We start from the raw sequence: 24,989 nt of genomic DNA on the forward strand, positions 1-24,989 counted from the left end.
CTTTGTGTTTCCTCATGTTTATACTCCTGTGGAACAGGGAGTCATGGCTGGACAATTTCATGTTCATGATCACCCTGGTGTGCTAAAAAAAAATGTAAATATGAATGGGAATATACTTCAGAGATATTTTCCTCATAAAAAATTCTAGGGGTGCCACTAATTGTGGCCAACGTGTTTTGGAGAAAAACATTTATTTCATAATGTGATTTTCCCCCCACTTTCAATTCTTTTCCTTCAATGAAAGGTTAGATTTTTGCTAATTTTATGAATTAAAGATCAAAAGGAGAAACAATGCAGATTTATTTTTTGATCATATTTACCAAGGGTGCCAATAATTCTGACCACAACTGTAGATAATCTATCGATTTTGTCTACAATAACCCCTGATATACATTATTTACATTGATTTACATTTACAGTATAAACCTTGTAAGTCCCATGGAAAGTCCAAACACATGGTAGAAAAACGTGTGGAAATCTGTTATAATACAACAAGGTTTATTTTTTGATAAATGCCTGCGTGTTCATGTGTGGTTTTGTTTGTAATCTGTCAATCCAAAGATTGTAGAACACTTTCATCCAAAAGCCCCATGGTTCTTTTATGCTCAATCAGACCACAAGAATCACAAAGAGTATGTTGAGAGTGAACTGATCCATCACAAGTGTGCCAAAACAGCAGTCTTACCTCCCGTGAGCTCCATGAAGCCCCCTTCAATGAGGCAGCACAGAATGAAAGAGTGAGATAAATGAGGCCCATAATAAGAGTGCAAGGTACATCTATTACCATGTCAACAGTAAACAGAGAGCTCTCACAGACCCCACTTACAGGAGCTTATGCTTATAACAGTGTTCAGAGCTACTTCAGCAAATATGAGAGGAAAGCATTTGAAGACTTCAGATGCAAAAGCCTCTAAGTGCTATCTGAAATTTTCTTCTAAAATGAGCATTTTTATCAAGCTTGTATTTTAGCGTCAGTAATTTCATTCTAATGGCAATTAATAGGTCCTTTTCATTGCCATTAGAGTGAAATTACTGATTATAATAAAATGAAATAATCATAAAAACATACACTATGTTTTTATGATTATTTCATTTTATTATCATTAGAATACACAGAAAAATGTCTGCTGATCTTTTATTCTTGTAGATGTTTGTTATTTCTGCTCTGAGACTGACCCTGGAAACTAGCAGGAATCAAGTTATCATGCATCACATGCATGGAGTAAATACATTACATGCTGAACCAAAGTGTCATTTCAGTTCCCTGAAACTCAAATGGACTGAAGAGACTGTATCAAAGAGCAAACTTATGTACACTAAAATTTGATGCATTTATACAAAATCGGGGAAGCATGCAGAAATGGCTTTCCACAGCAAAACCCACGATGCATCTTGGGCTGTGTTTAACTCCACTTTTAGACATAATCACTTCCCCTCGGGGGAATCCCCACCGCCATTTTGAAGTGCGTTCAACTTCATCAAGTGGGTGAATGAAGTTTACTTGGACAGACCCTCGACCCCTCGATTTTGACCAAGGTACATATTGATCAATATGTACACTTAAGGCAGATCCATAGACCACAATGCAACATGATTGTGATGTCATGATATGATTGTGTATGCATGATATTGGAGTTATTTTGACATTTAACCGCATAATACTTGTAGCTACCTTAAGCTGACTGTTATAGTTACACCACCTTTACCAGGACAGTTACAATATTTAGTGGAATCATTGGTTTGCAAAAAGAAATGATGGTAATGTTAACAACTCAAGAGCTAATGATACTTTAGTAGAATGAGCAGAAAGAGAAGTAATAATAAGATGGCATCAGTCACTTTTAGGGTGGAAATGGATGAATGTGTTCATTTTACGGGTTAGTTCACCCAAAAGTGAAATTTCTGTCATTACTTACTCACCCTCATGTCGTTCTAAACCCATAAGACTTTCGTTCATCTTCGGGACACAAATAAAGATCTTTTTGATGAAATCTGTGAGCTTTCTGTCCCTCCATAGACAGCCTACACAATTGAAACTTTGACACTTCAAAAAATTCATAAAGAGATCGTAAAACTAACATATAAACATTGATCAGCGAACATAAACAGAAGCTCAACGGAACCTGAATGACGCACAAGGACAAACCTCTTCCAAAATCTCAAAAATGCTGCGTAACACATGAGAATGATCCTCAGTGGTTCTCGCACGCGTCAAGCAAACGTACTTGAGCTTCCGTTTACAACTAATGTGTGAGTTGATGAATGTGAATAATAGCCTAAATTCAATCTGTTCATCATATAAAGCAATCACGTCTCTTCTGAAAATGTGGACTAAATTAATATGGATTAGTTTTACGATCTCTTTATAAACTTTTTGAAGCATCAAAGTTCCAATTGCATAGCCTGTCTATGGAGGGACAGAAAGCTCTCAGGTTTTATCAAAAAGTTCTTAATTTGCGTTCTGAAGATGAATGAAAGTCTTACGGGTTTGGAGCGACATGTGGGTGAGTAATTAATGACAGAATTTTCATTTTTGAGTGAACTAACCCTTTAAGTATGGAGATGCATTATAAAATAAAACATGTGAAGAGGAAGAGATTGGTGTGAGTGCTTAGATGAGCAGAGGAGGGAGTCATTTGACCTCTGACCTCTGGCTGGGTTGAAACGTTAATGTCAGGCACCACTGCATCCTCAAACAGGTTAATGATGTTGTCCTGTTTCACCTCCTGAGACGAAGCAGGCCTTGGGGGCGGTGCGACAGGCGGTCCCTCTCTGGACTGCCACACCAACACATACATGCAGATAATGAGGAAAACACACAGCACACTGCAGGTTAAAACACAAAATCAGCACTGCTCATGATTAGATTCTTTCTGTGTCACATGCTTTAAGTTTGCTTACATGCACAGTCATGTTTACCTAGTCATCTACATTAGGACATCCCACAAACTTCTATTGTAAGGGAGTGCTGTTATTGTTAACTAAACTATTAAAAATAGTTTTAGAAATGTTGGCCTGGCAACTGACTGAAATAAAATAAGTTTAAGCAGAAGTACTAAAACTAAAATAAAAATATATGAAAGCTAAATAGAACTATTTAAAAAAGCAATACAAAAACACATGACAAAATTACTAAATCATAAACAAAAATGAAAACTGAAAATATAAAAATTAAATCTAATTCAAAACATTAATAATTACTATAATAGTATATAAAATAACACTGCTGTAAGGGTAATTATAATGACTAGTTTAACCCTACCACTTAAAGAAAACATTTTTTTACATTTTTTACAATTAAAAACAAAACAATTTCAACATTTTCTCCTATTTGACTCATTGAGATTCATCACTTATTTACGAGGATGCACAGTAAAAAATCCCCATTGCAATGTATGCTGTTTAAATGTATAAATAAAACAAGATAAAAAAGTTTGTCAAGACAAACTTTGATGTTAGCTTGAGAAAGCCTGACCAGAAAGTTTGAATAAGTTTTAAAAGCTTGAAGTTTGAAGGTTTTCAGTTTAAAGCAGTTGGAAATTTAAAGTAGTTTTAAAGCTTGAAGTTTGAAGGTTTTGATGGCAATACAGTCTATCAGACAGACAGACAGACACAGAGACAGACAGACATGTTGCTAGCACTTTTTACTTTTAACACACTGCTAGCATGTTTTAACATGTTGTTAGCATGATTTAACACATTGCTAACATGTTTTAGCATGTTGCTAGCATGAATTAGCAAATTGCTGACCCTAGATTGGTGGTTCTAGCTTGAAAGCTTAGGAGGAGAGTCAGAAATGTTTGTCTCAGAAGAAGAAGAAGAAGAAGAAGAAGAAGAAGAAAGGCTTTCTCAAGCCAAAATAATAAATGGTCTGGATTTGTTTTTTGAATCTTTAGTTTTATACATACTCATATACATGTAAGACACTCCATAGGCGATGTGACAAACACATAGACATAATATACAGAAAATAAAAACGTCAGCATTCTCACACACACACAGTACCTTTTGTGGTGATTTAGGGGCGTCTGACCCAGACTCTGAGAGACTGTGGTTGGCTGCTTCTTCGCTGCATGAGAAACACAGATTGGTAAATAATTACTACATTGGCATACACAGTTTTGAGTGTAATGACTGATATAGATCACTAGGGGGCAGCACAGATCAGTGTTAATACAGCAGACAGATTGGTTTAAATCACTACCATGCGCAATTACTGCATTTCAAAGACATTCCAGTCATGCAGTTATTTTTTGTGTGTGTGTGTGTGTGTGTGTGTCAGCATCTACACATGGTCACATTCACACTCAAACGCTTGCAGTAAGTTTCCAGAGCAACCAAGTGTTAGTATGTCTTTAATGCAATAAATGTTGCATAAACAAACACACACAAAACATGGGAGCCATTACCTCTTCACAGTGCTTGCTGTCGTGACACCTTTTCTGTGGGTTGGTCGGGGGAAGGGTTGGTTTAATTAACAGGGAAAACAAGGAGTCACACATCTGTGTGCTAAACTACAGGAAACCAGAAGTATCTATACAGACAGGAAATATCCCAAGATATAAGCACTCACTTGGCTAGACGTTGCTCTTCCAGTTTGGTCATAATATCACTTAGATTCTGGTTCAGCTGTGTGCAAGAGAGTGCGACATACCCTGGTAACTAACAACAATAATCTCATTTATCTCTTGTTAATAAGTCTCTTATTATTGGCTCACTTTGCCCATATCCCTGTGAAATTTTTCCTCCAGGCCAGATACACTCTGGAATGTGTTAACATAGACGCCAACACGACTGCAGAGAGAGAGAGAGAGAGAGAGACGGAGAGAAGTCAACATCGGTTCATTTAAAAGAAAAAACTTCACCAAAAAATTATATTCTATTAATTACTTGCCATCATGTTATTCCAATCATGCTATTCTTTTTCTATAGAACATAAAAGAAGAATAATTGCAGTTTTTGTAGTTCATTGTGACCTCTGAAGGTCAAAGACAAATAACAACATAAAAGTACCATAAAAAAAAAAAAAAAAAAACTTGTGTGCTATATTCCAAATCTTCTGAAACCATACACTGCAATTATATATATATATATATATATATATATATATATATATATAGTGTTTGTTTTATCTTTTTATATTATTCAGCAAGGATGTTTTAAATTGATCCAAAGTGACAGTAAGGACATTTACAATGTTACAAAAGATTTCTACTTTCTGTTTATCAAAGAATCCTGAAACAATAATGTATCACTCTTTCCACAAAATAATAAGCAGCAGCACAACTGTTTTCAACATTGATAATAATAAGAAATGTTTTTTCATATCCAAGCATATCAGAATGATTTCTGAAGGGCCGTATGACGGAGCCCCGACGTGACATGCAGAAAAAAATAGTAGGCTAAATCGTGCGCACGATTTACTAATTCGTTTCCTCGATTTACTAAATCATGCACATGATTTATAAATCGAGGGAACGAATTAGTAAATCGTGCGCACGATTTAGCCTACTATTTTTTTCTGCATGTCACGTCGGGGGCTCCGTATCATGTGACACTGAATACTGGAGTAATGATGCTGAAAATTCAGGTTTATCATCAGAGGAATAAATTACATTTTAAAATATATAAAAACAGAAAGCTGTTCTTTTAAACTGAGATAATATTTCACAATATTACTGTTTTACTGTATTTTTTCAACAATTAAATGCAGCCTGGTGAACACAAGAGACTCTGTGTTCCTACAAAAATAATCCTTTTGTGTTCCACAGAAAAAAAAATTATACCACACAGGTTTGGAACGACGTGACGGTTCTTCATTTTTAGGTGAACTATTCCTTTAAGGGGAAGGAATAAGAGAGATAAACAGAGAGATGGCAGAATGAATAGGTGGTTATTACCTGTCCCACAGGGTGGGAAGTTCCTCCTGGAGCTCATAATTGATCTCCTCAAATACCTTCTGAGCTCTCCCCAACTCTTCCTCAGCCTAAACACACACAAACCCACCAACACACACATTCATTAAGCTAAAGATACTATAATTTATGAAAATGTGTATACAAAGAATTACGCATTCATCTCTGCACGAATGTGGACAAATGTAACCTGTGATCCCTTTAATTGAAATCTGCAGAAAGCATTTCAAACAATCATAAAACATTTACTCACCGTCATATAATTCTGAACTGTATTCATTTCTTTTGTGTTTTTTAAGGATGTTTTGTAGCATTTCTCCGTACAATGAAAACATATAGTTACTAGGGTCTATCAAGCTCCAAAAAGGACAAAACTGCATCAAAAAATATATTAAAGTAGTGCAAATTAACCTGTGCGTTATAATCACAACATCAAACACTAATTCTTACATGTCTTGCAGTGCAACTTTTGATTTCATTTTCATTTGATTTTACTGGCACCATCTATTTCTATTGTATGGAAAAGAGAAGCTTGGACAGTCTGCGGAATCCTTTTGTATTCCGTGGAGGAAAAGATAAGGTGAGTAAATTATTTTTCATTTTTAGAGTAAACTACACTACCGACCTTAATACTTTCAGCAAGAATGCATTAAATCAATCAAAGTGACTATAATGATATTCATAATGATACAAAAGATTTCTATTTCAAATAAATGCTGTTCTTTTTAACTTTCTATTCAGCAAAGAATCCGGAAAAAATATCACAGTTTCCATAAAAATATTAAGCAGAACAACTGTTTTCAACATTGATAATAATCAGAAATGTTTCTTGAGGAGCAAATCAGCATATTAGAATGATTTCCAAAGGATCATGTGACACTGAAGACTGGAGTAATGTTGCTGAAAATTCAGATTTGATTGAAATTACATTTTTTAAAAATATTACAATAGAAAACGGTTATTTAAAATGTGCCCATATTATGCTTTTTCGAATATTACCTTTCATGTAGTGTGTAATATACCTGTTTGTGAATGTAAAAGGTCTGCAAAGTTTCAAAGATGAAAGTGCACAATGAATGGAGTTTCTGTCTCCTAAAAGAAAGGATCGATTCTGAACTGTAGATAGGAGTAGTCAGGAATTCCAGTCACACTTCCTGATACATACCTACTTAATAATGCAACAAATTGCATAAACACTGTAACAATGTAGTTATAACTGAGGCCTGGAAGAGTTTGGTTCGTGTTTCGACATGTCGAAAAGATGCTGTTTTCAGTGCTGTGTGTGAATCCACTTTGAATGCACTTCAAAAGGATGAGAAATCGCACTGGAATTGATACGGAAAAAATGAAGCAATCGTTCGTATCGATGTATCAAGCGCTATAGAAGCCTCTAGAGCTGAAATTCACATATGGCAATGGTTTCCGACACATGCTGTAAGCTGTAGACCAATCACAACAGACTGGGCCATCTGACCAATCAGAGCAGAGTAGGCTCACAGAAAGGAGGGGTTTAGAGAGACCGGATCATTGAATTTACCGTTTTTGGACTCTTTGAGAAAAGAGGTGATGCGGCAATGTATATTATGAAAAAGTGTTTTTTGACCTTGGATGCATGTAAATCTATTGTAGGAGACCTCCAAAACAAAATTAGAAAAATAGCATAAGAGGGGCACTTTAATAATATTACTGTTTTTACTGTATTTTTGATCAAATAAATTCAGCCTTGGGGAGCATAAGAGACTTCTTTCGAAAACATAAAAAATCTTACTGACCTCAATCTTTTGAATAGTATTCTTTGAAACAAATATAATTTTTTTAAGTCATAGCTAAAAATATACAGTAAATACACAGATGGTACAAAGATGCCATGCTGTCAGTGGGTGTGGACTGTGAGCAGGTGGGAGTTAGGCAGGTTAAGGGAGGGTTTACAGGCTGAGTGACAGATGAGTCACCTGGTTTCTTGAGAGGTTAGTTTGTGCGATCTGATGTGCTGTGATTATTCCCTGAGCCCAGCCGGGAGCAGCCTTCTCCACCAGAGTCAGAGGCTAGACATGCAGCAAAGAGAGAGGGGGACAAAAGCTTGTGCAAACACACACATACACTCAAGCATACAAACTGACTGCAACACTTGAATTACTCATAGTTACAGCATTAAAGGGTTAGTTCACCCAAAAATGAAAATTCTGTCATTAAGTACTCATCCTGATGTCGTTCCACACCCGTAAGACCTTCGTTCATCTTCAGAACACAAATTAAGATAATTCTGATGAAATCCAAGAGCTCTCTGACCCCTCCATAGACAGCAATTAAATTACCAATTTCAAGGCCCAGAGAAGTAGTAAATACATGGTTAAAATAGTCCATGTGACTACAGTGGTTCAACCTTAATGTTATGAAGCAATGAGAATGCTTTTTGTGCGCAAAAACAAAACAAAAATAACGACTGTATTCAACAATTTCACAAAAAGTTTTCTCGTCACTTCATAACATTAAGGTTGAACCACTGCAGTCACGTGGACTATTTTAACAATGTCTTTACTACCTTTCTGGACCTTGAAAGGTGCAATGATGTTGCTGCCTATGTGTGGTTCAGAAACCTTTAGATTTCATCAAAAATATCTTAATTTGTGTTCCAAAGATGAACGAAGGTCTTACGGGTGTGGAATGACATGAGGGTGAGTAATTAATGACAGAAATTTCATTTTTGGGTGAACTAACCCTTTAAGTTGGTTAGTTAACAAGGCTTGTGGACAAAAAGCCAGAAAGTACAGTATTAGCATACATTAACAAGCTGAAACGAGCATCTGATACCTTGGCAATTTTGGCCTCATCCTTTTTCTTGCCTTTTTGTATAGAAGCAAAATGATGTCTGGCACTGTCAAAGTCTACCAGCTTCCTGTCACGCTTAGCAATCCGAGCCTGCAGAGGGAGCCAGAGAGTCACAACAAAGACCATTTAACACAGCAATAACTACTATAAATTAGAGGAGCATGCTAAATTTTCTTTCACAATGCTAGGGAATGGTGACTGGTTGCCAGGGCGTTGTTATAAGGTTGCTAAAGTGTTGTGGGTGTTGCTAGGGTGCTTTCTATGTGGTGCACCTGCAAGTCTTAATTATATTCTGGTGTCTAGATATGGACGGGTTCCTACTTCAGTGTAAATCTATGAGATTTTAGCCAGGCAAAAATCATAAGCCAGATCACTTAGAAAAGCAATAGTGCTTCTTAAAGGGATAGTTCACCCAAAAATGAAAATTATCCCATGATTTACTCACGCTCAAGTAATTCTAGGTGTATATGACTATCTTCTTTCAGACGAACACAATCAGAGATATATCTGAGGTTTATAATGGTTGTGAATGGGGGGCCACATTTTGAAGTTAAAAATAATGCATCCATCCATAAAAAAAGTAATCCATACGACTCCAGGGGGTTAATAAAGGCCTTCTGAAGCAAAGTGAAGCGATGCGTTTTTGTAAGAAAAATATCCATATTTAAAACTTTATTAACTATAATACTAGCTTCTAGCTTATATTTTTAAATATATCTCTGATTGTGTTCATCTGAAAGAAGACAGTCATATACACCTAGGATGGCTTGAGGGTGAGTAAATCATGGGATAATTTTCATTTTTGGGTGAACTATCCCTTTAACAAGCCTCAACGATGCATGTAGCACAAACAGGTTTCACATAAAATTTGAATACATATGGTTTGTGGTTCAAATCCCTAAAGCAAAGTATAAGCAATAGTAAAAGTGATGCTTACATGCAACACTTACTAAAGCAAAAACAAACCTTTATGTCTGGAAATTGAGCCAAGTATGTATCCATGGAAATGAGGGTATTGTCCACAAGCTTTTGGTGGAAATCTTGCCACAGAAGGTCAGTGTCCTGTAAAACAAATAGTGATCAGACATGCGCACCAAGACACATACTCTCACGCTTGCTCTCTCACACAGACTGACAAACCACAGATAAAAAAAGTCTACATGTGTATGAACAGATCTACTCTAAAATAGACTGCAGTACAATAGCACTACTTTAGCATCACCAGCACCACTAGACCTATGGCCTGGTCTGGAGATGTCATTGGTCATGTTTACCTCTAGATTATTATCCATTTCTTTCTCTATCATCTCCTTTACTCATGGAGACATGGGTGAGCGGAAGGAATGAATAAAAAAAAATTAGAAAACAGAAAGGAATTGCAGAATGAGTCGACAGAGTTTGAAACACTAGTGTGGAGAGCATTGATTCTTCACTTGCAAATAGTCTTAGGGGCCGTGCACAGAACACACTTTTCCACTGCGCTACTTTTCCATTATTTTTCTATGTAAACACATGCTAGATGAACGTGTTTGACTGTTGTGTTTGTGTCTTGCATCTTTTGCAGCATCTCACGCATGATTTGGCTTTCTAAAAAACGCAGCGCTCAAGTTTAAATCAATTCAACGCCTCGAGACCTTGCATTTTTTCCTTGTTGAATAAAAGTATTAATTTCTTTACAAAAATCTTACTGAACCCAAACTTTTGAATGGTAGTGTATATTCAAATCTCTGACTTCCCTAGTGAAAAATAAATATACTAAAATGTATTTGAAATACACTTATTTTATGCTAAGTATACTACAATTGCATTTACATATTCATGCACTTAATATAAATACCCTGCAATTGTACTTTTATTATACTAAATTGGTATACTTAAAGTCTGCTAAACTGGAACAAGTATTTTTGTGTTGAGGTCCAACTAAAGATATACATAAGTATATTTGATTGTGCTAAAGTGGAAGTATTGAAAGTATACTGTAGGTACACTTTATATATCTTGCATTCAAATTATACAGTGATCATACTATCCTTACTAATAGTGATATTAAACACATTTTAGGCTTAATATTAAGAAATATGCATTGTGCAATAAAGAAGAACTCCAAATAAAGTTTAATTAAAATATTTATGTCAGTAAATATAGTAGTCAACATTTGAAGTGGATCAAAACCTTTCATCAAAGTTGTCCTAAAACCTTCTTCTTAAGACAACTTAGTTCTTAGGACAACTTTGATTAACTTTTTTGATCCACTTCAAATGTTGACTACTGTATATTAATGTGTTTGTAGTTAGTGTGAAATGAATGTAGGCCTATTTTAAATACATTTTGGTAGGTTTTTTACTTGGGCAGACTCTGCATCCATTGCCTCTGACATGATTTCTCACCGTCACGCACCTAACTCGGAAACTCTAAAGAAAATCCAGTGTTACCTAAACTCATAATTATGAGTTGTGCTGATGTTCATGTGCATTTTATCTCATAAATACATTCTTCCTGAAATGATTTGAAAACACTGTAACTGCTGACGCTAAACCTTGACCCCCATTGGCCTGCCAGAAGTTGACACATATAGACCGCAATGATTGATGTATGTTTCAAACACGCCATAAAGTGAATGCCATCACACTCACCAACAATCGGTTTAGCTGTACTTTTGCTTAACAACTGAACTCGCTGGAGTGCACACTATTGGGAATCTGTGTTGCAGTTTTGGCATTTGTCTGAAGGAAACTGGGTCCAGAAACTCATTGTAGCTAAAGACACAAGTCTCACCATGTATTTCATATCTGAGAATGATTAAATTATTTTTAGATGATGCTATATAATTCCTTTCTTTTTGTGCAAACCAAAGAAAATGTGAGGTATGAACTGAAACATCTAGTTTGTTTCTGCTAACTGGCTTTAAGCGCAGAATTTTCAAACCCAACTTTTGCCTATACAGCTCAAAACAACCAATTTGAAAATAAAATTATTTAATTTGTTAAATATTTAAGTAGCCTACTACTTCAGTAATTTATTTTTGTTGAACACTATGTTGACCAGTTATGATTAAATGAACAATTCAATGAACTGTATTTGAGTTCTACTTGTTTAGTATAAAAAAAGTATTGGCCTAGATAAAAGTTTACAGGAAATGTATTTTGAGTTGCAAAAAATAATCATGAAGTAAGTTTTATAATTATGACATTTACCTTTTCAATAATTTGCTCACACTTTGAATATCAGGTAGGCTATTGTTTAATTCAATTCAAAATTATTTCTATAGCACTTTTCCCAATTTTGCATGGTTGCAAAGCAGATATACATACATATAGAAAGTAGTTACAAAAGTAATTGTAATTATGACAAATAAAGAAAACAACATATAGTCAGTTTGATGAAAGGTGAATGTTGAAAGAAATTCACGTACCTGATCAGAAGTTTTATTACTTTAGTGTATTTGTAATGCATTCCAAAGCACCTACTGTAATACACTTTTCCCATTAATGCTACTTTAATATCCCGTTGCACTTTGAAATATGGACTGCAGCCCTTTGGGCTGTCAAACTATTATGAATTATTAAACTAATTATTAAACCGATCCTGACCAGTCTTCAAAAATTACACAAAAAGTTAAAATGTCAAATAAATTCAGAAACATTAACTGCATGAAAAGTAAATAATTTTAATCTACGCGTCACATTTAAATCCGCAGCGTAATACGAGACCGCCAAACCGCCAAATCATCTCATTGCGTTTTTGTCAGGAGCAGTTGTGGTGCATTGAGAGTTAAAGCGCGCAGAGAATCAGCAGAGAAATGTTACAGATGGTTTTATTCCATCTGCACACACTGAAACAATCAGTTCTGCACGTTCACATTTTTCCACCAAGGAACGGAACTGTCTGTGTTTTAGTGCGTGCACAAGAATAAAACTAATGTTATGCCGGTTTATGCAATCGCTTCATGTTGCGTTAATGACAGATCATGTCAAGTAAATTGGAAGCAAAACATTCTTGATATTTAAAGTTGCGTCTGCTGGTTTTATTTTTTCAACAGCTTAAAGTTTAATACACATTCGTGTTATATAGCTACAGGCCGTTTCACATTTATTTTCACGCACCACTTACTGTGCCTATATTGAGACTTTTCTCGGCGATTCACAGTCTTTTAATCCATACAATTTGTGCTGTCATTAATAGTTGTCATTACTAATATCGGTTCGCTTATAGCTGTACTTGTAACAGTATAGAGAGAACACAAAGTAACCCCAGTTTTGCATGGTCCATGTGTGAGTGGTGGCGCAACAGGTAAGCTGAGTGCTCTTGTGCATTCCAGCCCGTACTGGTTCCTGCATTCAATATACATATACATCTCTTCCCATTGTCTCACTGATGTTCACTGGATAAGTATACTGGGGGTGTCTGTAAAAGGCATGTTCTTAAGCTGTGACTTTATTTATAAAGATTACTTTATTGTAGCCTATTTGAAGCACACTATAATGATGCCATTAGCACACTTCAAGTTAACTTGGAATGCCATTGCAATGCGTCTTAAAATCACTAAAAGTTTGTTATCAGTATAATATTAATGTATGTTCAACATTCTTACAATGTAATTGAATTGCAATTCTAATGTCACCAAAATACATTTGAAGTTTATGCTGAGTGAATTCTGCATTTCAAAACTTAAATACAAGAGTATATTTAAAGTGTACTTGGAATAGTTCCACTTTAGCACTCAAGGTCTCAAGGTGTATATTTAATACAACTTTAGTTGAACTTCAGCACTGCTTTTGGACAACTAAAATGCATTTAGTACAAAATTAGTTGTTCCAATTTAGCAGACTTTAAGTATACCAATTTATAGCATGCCACAAATACATTTAATTATATTAAAGTACATACGAATAAATTGTGCTTAAGTATACTATTTTTTCACTAGGGTTTTGATGGCAGATTTTGGTATCTCAGCACATCTGAGCAAAGTATGAGACATTGATCATTAAATTTAATCTATAGTCTCCTCTAAGCAATAAATTTTTTTCTCTGGGTTGGTATCTGGTTTGTGACATTCTTCTGAAACTCTACAAGAGACACATTTGATTTCAGGAGGCACATGTGAGAACCAGGAGCCTTCAGAAGAAACAACTGACATATTAAAGAGATGTCCTTTGTGGTTTTTCTCTCCTATGGGATTTTTCACATCGAAAACACTAATGTCACACAATCCAGACAAAGTGTTTGGCTCTGCCAGTGACATGCTTACACACCTCTGCGATGGAGTCCACCTCCTCTTTGCCAAACCACTCAGGGTCGTACATTTCTGCCAGACAGTCATGCAGACGCTTTGAACTCTCGTGCATGGCTGCGGAAACAAACAGTGGGTCAGCTAAGAGGCAGACATTGGCACATTCACACAGATGATGGCAAATACTCATTCATTTAACCCAACACGCATGCAGTTTCTTTCCCTTTGTGTCTTTCAGAGAAGTGAGAGCTTTTGTGGTCACAAGGCAGGAAGTTGATGGGAAGGTGTTCTGCATTAGGACAGTGTAGTTATAGTCTGTACAAGGCTGCCTGCTTACTTCGCATTTATTTAATGTACTACCACTCTCCGGTGCTTAAAGCAGAAGTTTGACAACAACATGTCTTAAGGAGCTATATTTAAAACTGAGATTTAAAGGGACAGTTCACCTAAAAATTAAAATTCTGTCATCATTTACTCACCCTCATGTTGTGTTGAATAAGGTTGGGGTCTATTAACTGTCTTTGTTTGGAAATTTTTCAAAATATCTTCTTTTGCGTTCCACAAAAGAAAAAAAATCATATACATATTTAGAACCACATGAGGGTGAGTAAATAATGAAGGAAATTGTTACAAGGAAGAAAAAAAAAAAATCATAAAGATTTAAACACTGTGATGTTGAGTAAATGATAACAGAATTTAATTTTTATGTGAACTATCCCTTTAAGAAGAAACCAATATGGCCAGACCTGAAAATACTTTCCACATGTTTATAACCCAGAAAGAATTTGTGACAACCTTATCTCTGTTACACATGGAGGCAGGTACAGCTATAGATGAAAGGCTATGTTTGTTCAGTCACAATGATCTGTTTTGCTTTAAAGGGTTGGTTCACCCAAAAATGAAAATTCAGTCATTAATTACTCACCCTCATGTCATTCCACACCGTAAGATCTTCGTTCATCTTTTGAACACAAATTAAGATATTTTTGATAAAATCTGATGGCTCAGTGAGGCCTGCATTGCCAGCAAGATCATTTCCTTTTTCAATACCCAGAAAGGTACTAAAAACATATTTAAAACAGTTAATGTGACTACAGTGGTTCAACCTTAATATTATAAAGCAATGAAAACACTTTTTGTGTGCCTAAAAAACAAAATAGCGACTTTATTCAAGAATATCTAGTGATATTTAAAACACTGCTTCACGAAGCTTCGATGCTTTACTAATCTTTTGTTTCGAATCAGTGGTACGGAGAGCCAAAATCACGTGATTTCAGTAAACGTGGCTTCGTTACGTCATAAGTGTTTCAAAATTTCAATAGTTCACGTGACTTTGGCAGTTTGAAACGTGCTCCAAACCACTGATTTGTAAAGATTCATAAAGCTTCGAAGCCTCATGAAGCAGTGTTTTGAAATCGCCCATCACTAGATATTGTTGAATAAAGTTTTTTTTTTTTTTTTTTTTTTTTTTTGCCGCACAAAAAAGTATTCTCGTCGCTTTATAAAATTAAGGTTGAACCACTGTACTCACATGAACAGTTTTAAATATGTTTTTAGTAGCTTTCTGGGCATTGAAAAGGGAAATGGTTTTGCTGGCAAAGCAGGCTTCACTGAGCCATCGGATTTTATCAAAAATATCTTAATTTGTGTTCTGAAGATGACGACGAAGTCTTACAGGTGTGAAACGACATGAGGGTGAGTAATTAATGACAGAACTTTCATTTTTGGGTGAACTAACCCTTTAAGAGAGTCTAATGTATTTTATCTGAAAGAAAGCTGCGTCATTGAGTGATTGCACATTTAGTTCTACTTTTGCCATATGACAATATTAAGAGATGTTTCTTTGTTTTGATTGTGTTTGTTTTTCTTTTTAAAGTTAGCATTGAGCTTCCTCTAAATTATGATAATGATAATTCTGTCATCATTTACTTACCCTCATGTCGTTCCAAAACTGTATGACTTTCTTTCTTCTGTGGAACATAAAAGAAGATATTTTGATCAATGGTCACCAAAACTTTTTGGTTACCAACATTCTTATTAAATAAATATTTTCTTTTATGTTCCACAGAAGAAAGAATGTCAAACCTGTTTGGAACAACATGAGTAAATGATGACAGAAATCAAGTATTCTGTGTTAGTTCAGGCAGGCCTCATAGTCAAGCTCCGCTATCAGCTGATTCACAAATTCCAACCCCACCCATATCAGCTGATCCGATTTCTATGGACTTAATTGGTAACTCAAATAAGGCGCATTACTTAAACGCAGCTTCCGTCTCTCTGCTTGCTTGGCTGCTTCCACTGCACGCTGCTTGCAACCCACCTCCTCCCCCAGCTCCTCCTTAAACTTGTTTAACTTAACCAGTGTCATTCTGTTGTCACTGATGCATGTTCTGTTCTCAATAGGGGGATTTTGTGCTGCTCTCCCAGTTAAAAAAGGGGGGTAGTCCCCAGAAGCTGCTGCTGTTCCCGGTCTTAGCTTTCATGGAGCTCATGAAAAGGACGGGGAATTTAGAACAGAGCAATACCGCCAAATGTAACTTATATGCAAAATATGCAAATAAAAAATTGACTAAAAAGTTTGTCTCTGGGAATTTTTTGACTTAAGTGGTCCTGACTGAATTATCATTTTTTGGGGGGTGAACTATCTCTTTAAAACTATTCTTGTTAACTTTCATTCAAATATATACAAAGACACACAATGAGAGTCTTACTTTTGACTGCCACCAAATACGCTTTCAAGTCTTTCTGCAATTTGGTGCCATCGGCCTGTGGATAGAGATCAGAGATAGAAAAAAAACATCACTAGATATTTAAGAACTATGAAAAGGGTCAATGGTCAAATGTCAATGGAAGCAGTATATTAAGCAGGGGGGTCAGAGAGGGTGAAGAGTTAAGGCTCTTACCAGCTGCTTGTTAAAGTTGGCCACTCCCTCCTCAAAGGCTGTGTCTTTCGTTTCGTCCGCCTTACCCAACTTTTGCATCACCTACCAGAGAACAACACGAAACAACTGACATCATTCACACACTAACATACAAACACATACTGGTATACAACTTATGTAATTACATGTGTGCAGGCCAACCGTGGGTTTGTGGGGCCTAAGGTGAGAATATGAAATTATCATATCATAAAAACCCAAAAAAACAAACAACCTACAGTCAATGTGAAATTTCCTTCGTTATTCATTCACCCTCACATGGTTCCAAATACAGTGCTCAGCGTAAATGAGTACACCCCCTTTGAAAAGTAACATTTTAAACAATATCTCAATGAACACAAAAACAATTTCCAAAATGTTGACAAGACTAAGTTTAATATAACATCTGTTTAACTTATAACATGAAAGTAAGGTTAATAATATAACTTAGGTTACACATTTTTCAAATTACAGTGATGCAAAAATGAGTACACCCCACAACGAAAACTACTACATCTAGCACTTTGTATGGCCTCCATGATTTTTAATGACAGCACCAAGTCTTCTAGGCATGGAATGAACAAGTTGGCGACATTTTGCAACATCTATCTTTTTCCATTCTTCAAGAATGAGGCTGGATGCTGGATGGAGAGTGACGCTCAACTTGTCTCTTCAGAATTCCCCATAGGTGTTCGATACTTGACCACTGAATCACTTTCACCCTGTTCTTCTTTAGAAATCCAACAGTGGCCTTAGATGTGCGTTTAGGATCATTGCAGTTCCATCTTTTTTACATCACTTTTGCTACAGTATTCTGACTGATAAGTAAAGCTTTGCTGATCTTCTTGTAGCCTTCACCTTTCTGGTGTACAGAAATGATTTTCTTTCTCAGGTCTTGTGACATTTCTCTTCCACGTGGTGCCATTTCTGTCAGCATGAAATAGGAAGGGGTTTTAACACCCTTTTATAGTCAACTGTCTGCTGGACACCTGTGTAATGAATAATTAGACTCACCTGTGGTTGAATTCTTGTTAAATTAGACATTTGTAATCTAAAATTTAGCTTTTCTCCAGAGACTTTCAGTGGGGTGTACTCATTTTTGCATCACCCTAATTTGAGTAAAACTGAAAATTTCTCTAAGTTATATTATTAACCTTACTTTCATGTTATAAGTTAAACAGATGTTATATAAAACTTAGTCTTGTCAACATTTTGGAAATTGTTTTGTGTTAATTGAGATATTGTTTAAAATGTTACTTTTCAAAGGGGGTGTACTCATTTACACTGAGCACTGTATGTATGATATTCTTCCTTATGTGGAACACAAAAGAAGATATTTTTGAAAATGTGAAAATATCCTAACCTAAAACATCCATAAAACAACTGCAAACATGACAAGAAGTTTCTTTCTTTGTAAGCGAAAGCACTAGAAAATGTCCTAAACAGGCAACATGACAAAGCAACAAGCACTGAAAGATATCAGTTCCAAATTTCTCTCAGGCTAATAAACTTGTTTATTTTGATTATTATTAATAGCATTATTACATGAAACTATTTATTATTATACATTGTGTCGGGTTTAACAACATACTGTAACCATAAAAAAAATCATTGGCATGGTTTTTGTGGCTTATTGTTTTTATAACTACTTCAATACCTGTCAGACATTTTGCACGAAACAGACTTTTCATTCATTTATCTGTTTCACCACTTTTTTAATGCATGTTTAATTTTATATGCAGTCTTTGGAGTGATGCATGTCTTAAAAAGGTAGCAAGAAATAGGGTCTCAGATCCCTGCCACCACAAATTCTACACAACCGGTGGTTTCAGTATCGGTTCCATGTTCCTCTTCCCCATCAAGAATGCTGACATACAGTAACTGTTCATGAAAAAAGAAACTTAATCAAGGAGGCTTACAATAGTGTGTGCCCATGAGTGTGTCATTTACTAAACTTTCCTGCCACACGCACACACACACCCACCCATCAGAAGTTCAAAGCAATTTTTTTTTTATTCCATAGAATGTTTCCATTATACAAGATATAACTATTTCCTAGCAGATGTAATTATGCACATTTCCCTTAGTTGCCCTACTTCCTGTCAAGCATGTATGAGGTAGAGCTTGTATCCGGTTCTATTTATTCAGAGGTCATTTCCTTTTCCTTCTGCTCCCCCATATCATCTCCTAGCAGAGTGTTAAACATGCCATGCCATTTGTGACACATAGAGATTGGTCTCCGTAGGCCTGACATGGGCAACAGAATAACACATCCTGTGAAGTCACTTCATAATGTCAAAGGGATTCGAGATCAAAGGATGAAATTTACAGAATGGTGGGTCCCTGAATGGTCTCACATTTTTCCAATAATGTTGAAGGGGTTCTATTATGCCTTTTTACATTTTCTTTAGTGTGTAATGTTGCTGTTTGATCATGAAAAAGGTCTGCAAAGTTTCTTTCGGGAACGTACATGTCACAATATTCCTCATTTAAATAATTCCCGCTCAAGTCATACACTAAAAAAAGGGTGGGGCCTGGTTGAGTTACTTAGTAATGTGTTGAAACTCGCGGTTATGGTGAGAGGCGTGACATTTCCAAAACACGCTCGAAGCAGTTGACCAATCACAACACACTGATCCAGCCGACCAATCAGAGCACATTGTGCTTTTCGGAAGGAGCGGCTTCATAGAGACAGGAACTAAACAGAGCGTTACTGACAGACTGGGAAGAGAGGTGCTGCAACAATGTAAAATATGTGGAAAATAATGTGATTTTCGAACATTCAAGCATGAAAACCTATTGTAGTAGACCACAAAAACAAAATCAAGGCTTTGAAAAGGGGGATAATGGTAATATCAAATTACTAAATTTACTTAATTTTTTTTTTTACCTTTATAATACTGACCTACAATCACCTAAAAACACAGGTGGTAAAGAGAAAGTCTCATGATGAATCGACCTACAGCACAAGTAGCTTCACCACAAGCTGTGGTAAATACTAATATATAGAAATGTCATGATACATACAAATACAAAACACCATCGTTGTAACACACATGACACTAAAATAATTCAATACACATTAATTTAACAACATGGGAAGTAACATAATACCCTAATTTTTCTGATAAGAAAAAACTAAGAATAAACAGAGTAAGGAAACTTGGCTAAACATAACAGGAAATTTGTTACAAATTTGTAATAAATAAATTTCAGCTACAACTGAAGGAAAAGGAAAATACAGTAAGATTCAGAGAAATACAAGATTCAGAGAAATCATGCTCCAGAAGAGCAAAGGAATTCAATAAAGCTCGAGGGGAAATCACAGTAACCTCTAATCTATATTAATAAAGGCCGTGTCAGCTGTGCTCTTCTTGAAGAATGTATGAATGTGTATTACTGTGCAGGGAGTGTTTGAAAGCTGATCCTGAATGCATTGCAGCAGGACCCCTCCCTCAAGCCCCCGACATCTTAAAATACAGTGGCCTGGATCTGTGTCATGATGACCTGTGCTGCCTGTGCAGTAGAAGAGATCAGGGATGAAGGCATTCTCTCTGACTCAGAGGTCTTCCAGGAACACTATGACTGTACACCCAGACTGAGCTAGTGGTCGAGCGACATGGATTTTTCAATGGCCGATGACGGATATAATCAAATTACACAAGAATTTCTAAGATAAAAGAACATTTATTTATACTAAATAATTACTCACAATTTACTTTAAATTATCTGAAAGTAAAGTGATATCCACTGATCAGCCAAGCAGGCACGGTCATCGTTCAGTTTCAAAAAGGATTGTCCAATTAATCAGGATGGCTAGTATATCAGTTATTTGGTCTGTCTGTATCTATTTGTTTTTAAGGCTAAAGTGAATACACTACCGTTCATACGTTTGGACTCAGTAAGATTACCTTATGCTTACCAAAGCTGCGATTATTTGATCAAAAATGCATTAAAACAGTAATATTGTGAAATATTTTTTAAATGTGATGGCAAAGTTGAATTTTCTCAAGTCTTCAGTGTCACATGATCCTCCAGAAATCATTCTAATATGTTGATTTGAAGCATTTTCTTTTTATTATATGCTTATATAATTTCTTCTTATTATCAGTGTTGAAAACAGTTGTGCCACTTAATATTTTTATTGATTATAATGGATGCTATGCAACTGATTATACATAAAATAAGCTCTCTTTATACAAGTTGTTTTGCATTACTTCAGCCAAATGCAGAAATGATCAGATCATATTACTGTCTTGAGGTTAAAATTTTATATTTTCAAACGTCAAAATCCTCAAACACATCCACATCCTTTGATTATATTCTGAATTAGGAAATAATTATAATGCAGCCAAAGATAAATTATGAGAAACAAATGATTAATTCACTGTATGTTTTCATTGTATAAGAGCAGCAGGAACATGTTTCACAATAGCTTTGTTTCCATACAAAGTTGCGTGTTTAACTTATGTGCAAATTTTGAATATCGCATAAAACATTTGCGAATAAAGCACTGTTTCCATCCAGCGAGTCAAAGTGAACAAAAACATCACTTCCTGATACACTGGCGCTAAATATCACTAAGAAAAATGGAAGTCTCTGCAATAGAAGCCATTGTATATAATAATTTTCATATATAATAAATTATTTGCGCCTCAGAGCGTGCAGATGAAACACAATAAACGCTGTCATGTTATTTATTATATATTTATTGCATATTATATTATATATTTATATATATTTATTGCATTCAAATGCCTGGTATTTGTGAACGCAATCGTGTGAGGTGCTTCTGGGAGGGAATTAAACCAAACCACTTTAACAACAGACTTTGCTCAGGCATTACAGAATGACCAAAACAGCATTTCAGATGCTGTGCAACAAGATCAGTCTGCTGGTTGGTATCAAGGAATTTATTCGGTAAAAGTGTTTACATCGTAGTTTATGCGCATGTTTTTGTGTCGCATAAAAAAATATCCTACTCATTTGAGCGCATAAATTTTTTATGCGCATTTTTAGAATTTATGCGCATTTTGGCGTTTCCATCCAGCTTCTTTTATGCAATATCCCAAAATGCAGGATCACAGACAAAGGAAAGCCATATTAGTTTTGAATGACATGATGACAGTGTTTTCATTTCTTCTTTTGAAGGGGTGGATGATTATGATTTCACTTTTTTATTTTTTTATCTTTAGTTAGTGAGTAATGTTACTGTTTGAGCATAAACAACATCTGCAAAGTCACAACGCTCAAAGTTCAATGCAAAGGGAGATATTTTCTTTTACAGAAATCGCTTAGCGACTACAACAAACGTCTGGTAGGGACTACAACGAGCTTCTTCCTAGGTTGGTGACATCACAAACCCCAAAATTCACATAAACCCGCCCCCGAGAACATGCAACAAAGGGGGTGAGGCCATGTTGGGCTGCTTTAGAGAAGAGGAAGAGTTGTAGTAGAGTGTTGTTACCATGCCGTCATTTTACGCCGGACTGCTTCACAAACGAGGGTCAATTCAACGCTGGATTTGCACAACAGATTAACATAACAGCACGTGCTAGTCGATGAATTGAATCAACTCCACAACAACTACATAAATTTATTCATTCAGAAATGTCTAGTTGCATTCTAAGAGTTGTAACTTCTTCCTGAGTCTCTCCATCAGTGTCCGACTCCAATTTGAACAATGAAAGGCTGAACACCGTTACTAACAATCGTCATTTTGGCTGCGTGAGATTCTCCAGCTTGTTGTTGTTGAGCAACTGAAGCGTGAGCTGTTAAAGCTCCGCCCTCTTTTGGAAAGGGGGCCGGGAGCAGCAGCTCATTTGCATTTAAAGGGACACACACAAAAACAGCATGTTTTTGCTCACACCCAAACGGGAAAATTTTACAAGCTATAATAAATGATCTGTGGGGTATTTTGAGCTGAAACTACACAGACACATTCTGGGGACATCAGAGACTTATATTACATCTTGTAAAAGGGGCATTATAGGTCCCCTTTAAAGTAATAGCAGTGAGTTTGGGCTGAGCTGCTTTCTGAATCAGCATGTTTAATTTATACCACTCTGATCAGACCAGCACCGACCATTTGTCCAGCAGCTGAGAGATTCCTCAGTGTGTGCAAAAAAACATTCAAGCAAGTGAGAGACAAGTTTATACTAATTGATGAAGTGACCCATTTTAATACACCCACATGATCATTTTCTCTTTCCTTTACAAAACCAAAGACTTCTATTGTTTTTATACTATAAAACTACTACTATAGTTTTACAATTTTACTGTGGATTACTAACCATAATCCTACCCCTAATAGAAGACCTTTTAGATATTTAGGATAAAAAAAAGGGTGTCCCCCCATAGTTGTTGTCAGATTGAGCTACATTTTGGGACAAAACTGTCCTAAGTAAACACACACCCACACTTCTGCTGTGTCAAGAGTGGCAAGTGGATAGGCTTAATTAGTCTGTCTGTGGAGCTTTAACTAACAGGTTAAAGGAGCTTACAATGAAAGAGATTTACCAGTAACCTGTGTGTGTGTGTGAATTTATGACTGCATTCTCCCAAGTATAAGCCAAATGTCACTTCATCTGTGTTTTATAAAGGCCTCTGGTCTTTACTTCTGGTCGATGTGTGCTGGTGTTCAGTTACAGCCCCAAAAATACCCCAGACCACAGCCGTTGGCATTCACACACACCACAGTTTGTCGCACAAGGGGTTTCTGGGGATTAGCTCACAGCTACAGCCTGTCTGCTATTCATAGCCCAATCCACACACTGCTCAATAGCTCTATGAGGACGGACAGGTGTGTGGGTGGAGTGCGGAAGAGGGGTGTGTCTCATGCTTGAACCTCTTTGGGGGATTTTGATTGACATGTTGCCTGTCCAATCAGAGCAGAGGTCAGGGGAAGGCTGAGGACACTTCCTTTGGAATTCTAATCTGAGAAAAGGAGGTTGTTGTAACTTTGCACCCATCTCTTGACTTCCAGGGTCATTATGACATATTGAGATGGGGAGTCTCCATAGTGAACGGACACTTTTGGAATGTTTCTGCAAGAATGCGTGACTCAAGAACAACTTGCCTTGATGTTCCAAAATAGTGACAAACATCATCTAACGACAAACAGGTGGATGAGGGAGAAGCAAAGAGTGAGAAAAGATAGGGGGGGCTGCAGAGATGTGGGCCATTTGCCACTAGGGGATCATGGTTAACTCTCCTCTACATGGCTGAGTTTCAGAGGGGAAGAGGAGACTGAGACCTTACCCCAAGTTAATCACGCTGATGGACAGCAGATCACTTAGAAAGAGTGAACACACACACACAAAAACACACATACATGTACTTTTAGAGTGAGTCCAGCTTTTCACACTCTAAAGAGGTAGCCAAGACAGGACTTCAGGCAGGCTAAACAACTACTAGTACTCACAAATAATATCTAGCTCAATTGCAAAGTCTATAGACAAGAGCAATCAATCCAAAAACATACTAAAGGGAGCACACAAGCTGTAATGACTTCTTTTATGCTGCTTTTTTTGTCTAGTTTGAACTCTGGAGCTAAGATTTACACTACCGTTCAAAAGTTTGGGGTCAGAAAGATTTTTTTTTTTTTTTAAGAAATAAATATTTTTATTAGGCAACAAATTTGCTCAAAAGAGACAGTAAAGGCATTTATAATGTTACAAAATATTTATATTTTAAATAAATGCCATTCTTTTGAAAATTCTATTGCAAAAATATTCCTGAAAAAAAAAACGCATTACAATTTACAAAAATATTAAGCCGCACAACTGTTTTCAACACTGATAATAATAATAATAATAATAATAATAATAATAATAAATATTTCCTTAGCATTAATTCAGCATATCAGAATGATTTCTGAAGGATCATGTGACACTGAAGACTGGATGCTGAAAATTATAGAAATATATTACATTTAAAATATATTCAAATAGAAAAGAGTTATTTGAAATTGTAATATTTCAGAATATTACTGTTTTTACTGTATTTTTGATCAAATAAATGCGGCCTTGGTCAGCATAAAAGACTTCTTTCAACAACATCTATACACAAAGCAGCTGAAGATCAGCACTATGAGTC

At 36.0% G+C, this 24,989-nt stretch overlaps 1 protein-coding gene across 5 annotated transcripts in view; it reads right to left on the reverse strand.

Moving 5' to 3' along the window:
* Positions 1-24,989, reverse strand: part of bin1b (bridging integrator 1b) — a 33,667-nt gene that overhangs the window by 6,691 nt on the left and 1,987 nt on the right. Inside the window, exons 2-13 of one of the 5 annotated variants that reach the window (XM_051897666.1) lie at positions 16,878-16,958; positions 16,686-16,740; positions 13,997-14,091; positions 9,711-9,806; positions 8,727-8,834; positions 7,868-7,960; positions 5,901-5,986; positions 4,719-4,794; positions 4,574-4,629; positions 4,410-4,442; positions 4,006-4,069; positions 2,649-2,777 (exon numbers count right to left, since the gene is read on the reverse strand). In XM_051897666.1, the coding sequence (XP_051753626.1) occupies positions 2,649-2,777; positions 4,006-4,069; positions 4,410-4,442; positions 4,574-4,629; positions 4,719-4,794; positions 5,901-5,986; positions 7,868-7,960; positions 8,727-8,834; positions 9,711-9,806; positions 13,997-14,091; positions 16,686-16,740; positions 16,878-16,958 (972 nt within the window). The remainder of the gene's footprint in view (positions 1-2,648; positions 2,778-4,005; positions 4,070-4,409; positions 4,443-4,573; positions 4,630-4,718; positions 4,795-5,900; positions 5,987-7,867; positions 7,961-8,726; positions 8,835-9,710; positions 9,807-13,996; positions 14,092-16,685; positions 16,741-16,877; positions 16,959-24,989) is intronic. The other 4 variants (XM_051897669.1, XM_051897667.1, XM_051897668.1 and 1 more) reach the window with 4 other exon arrangements.

This window comes from Ctenopharyngodon idella, chromosome 6 (assembly GCF_019924925.1).
Source record: "Ctenopharyngodon idella isolate HZGC_01 chromosome 6, HZGC01, whole genome shotgun sequence".
NCBI lineage: Eukaryota > Metazoa > Chordata > Actinopteri > Cypriniformes > Xenocyprididae > Ctenopharyngodon > Ctenopharyngodon idella.